At 46.2% G+C, this 1103-nt stretch overlaps 1 protein-coding gene across 1 annotated transcript in view; it reads left to right on the top strand.

Moving 5' to 3' along the window:
- Positions 1-1097, top strand: part of LOC103581985 (HHIP-like protein 2) — a 17261-nt gene extending 16164 nt beyond the window's left edge. The window contains 1 exon segment of the mRNA XM_008563677.1: positions 401-1097. Coding sequence (XP_008561899.1) covers positions 401-740 — 340 coding nt within the window. The 3' untranslated portion in view covers positions 741-1097.
- Positions 1098-1103: the final 6 nt, after the last annotated feature.

Consider the following 1103-nt stretch of genomic DNA (forward strand, 5'->3'; position numbering starts at 1 on the left):
TTATTGTGGGAACATCATAGAGCATACTTACACAAACCTAGATGGTGTAGCCTGCCGCAAACCTAGGCTACAAATGTACAGCATGTTACTGTACTGAATACTGTAGGCAATTGAAACACAACGGAATGTATTTGTGCATCTAAACATATCTAAACATAGAGAAGGTACAGTAAAAATATGGTATTCTAATCTTATGGGACCATCATATATGTGGTCCATTGTTGACCCAAACGTTGCTATGCAGCACATGACTGTACTTAAAAGAAAAAAATGAATCATGTCTCCCCATGTGATTCGTAGCAGTCTCTTGGCATCACTATCAGTCGGCCCTGCTGGGTGGTCTCTGCTGGTGCTGTGCCCTTGCTCACCTGTGCCTGTTTCTTGGCCTTCTTTCTTTCAGAAGTTCCCTGCTGGGAAAAGTGTTAAGGATGGATGTGAATGGAGCAGGCTCAGATGGCAAGCGGTACCGTATCCCCCTGGACAATCCCTTTGTTTCTGAGCCAGGGGCCCACCCTGCCATCTATGCCTATGGGATCAGAAACATGTGGCGCTGTGCCGTGGACCGAGGGGACCCCATCACGCACCAGGGCCGAGGCCGGATATTCTGTGGGGATGTGGGTCAGAACAGGTTTGAGGAAGTTGACCTTGTTGTTAAGGGCGGGAACTATGGCTGGAGAGCAAAGGAAGGGTTTGAATGTTATGACAAGAAACTTTGCCTCAATGCCTCTTTGGGTAAGTAAGAAGCTCTCTGGGTGATTTCTTGAATGAGTTGGGTGGATTGGAGGTGGAGGTGGGGGAATAAAACCTGGGAGTGTGCTGCCCTGCAGGTCGTTTAAATAATGCTTTGTGTCCTGTGGGACATGCTTCTCCAAGTGGTCCTCCAGCCACCAGCACCAGAGACACCTTGGCAGTCCTTGTTAGAAAGTAGATTCCTAGGCTGTACCTCAGACCTAATTAATTTGAATCTTGGGTGGATTGGGGGAATGGGATTGATCTAGGAATCTATTTTATAAATGTTACCCATATGATTTTTAGGCATACTATTTTGACAACCACTGGCAGAGTCAAATTGGTGGCTGTATCTTTTTATTTATTTCCTAGTC

Source organism: Galeopterus variegatus, unplaced genomic scaffold, assembly GCF_000696425.1.
Source record: "Galeopterus variegatus unplaced genomic scaffold, G_variegatus-3.0.2 Scaffold14507, whole genome shotgun sequence".
In the NCBI taxonomy this organism is placed as follows: Eukaryota; Metazoa; Chordata; class Mammalia; order Dermoptera; family Cynocephalidae; genus Galeopterus; species Galeopterus variegatus.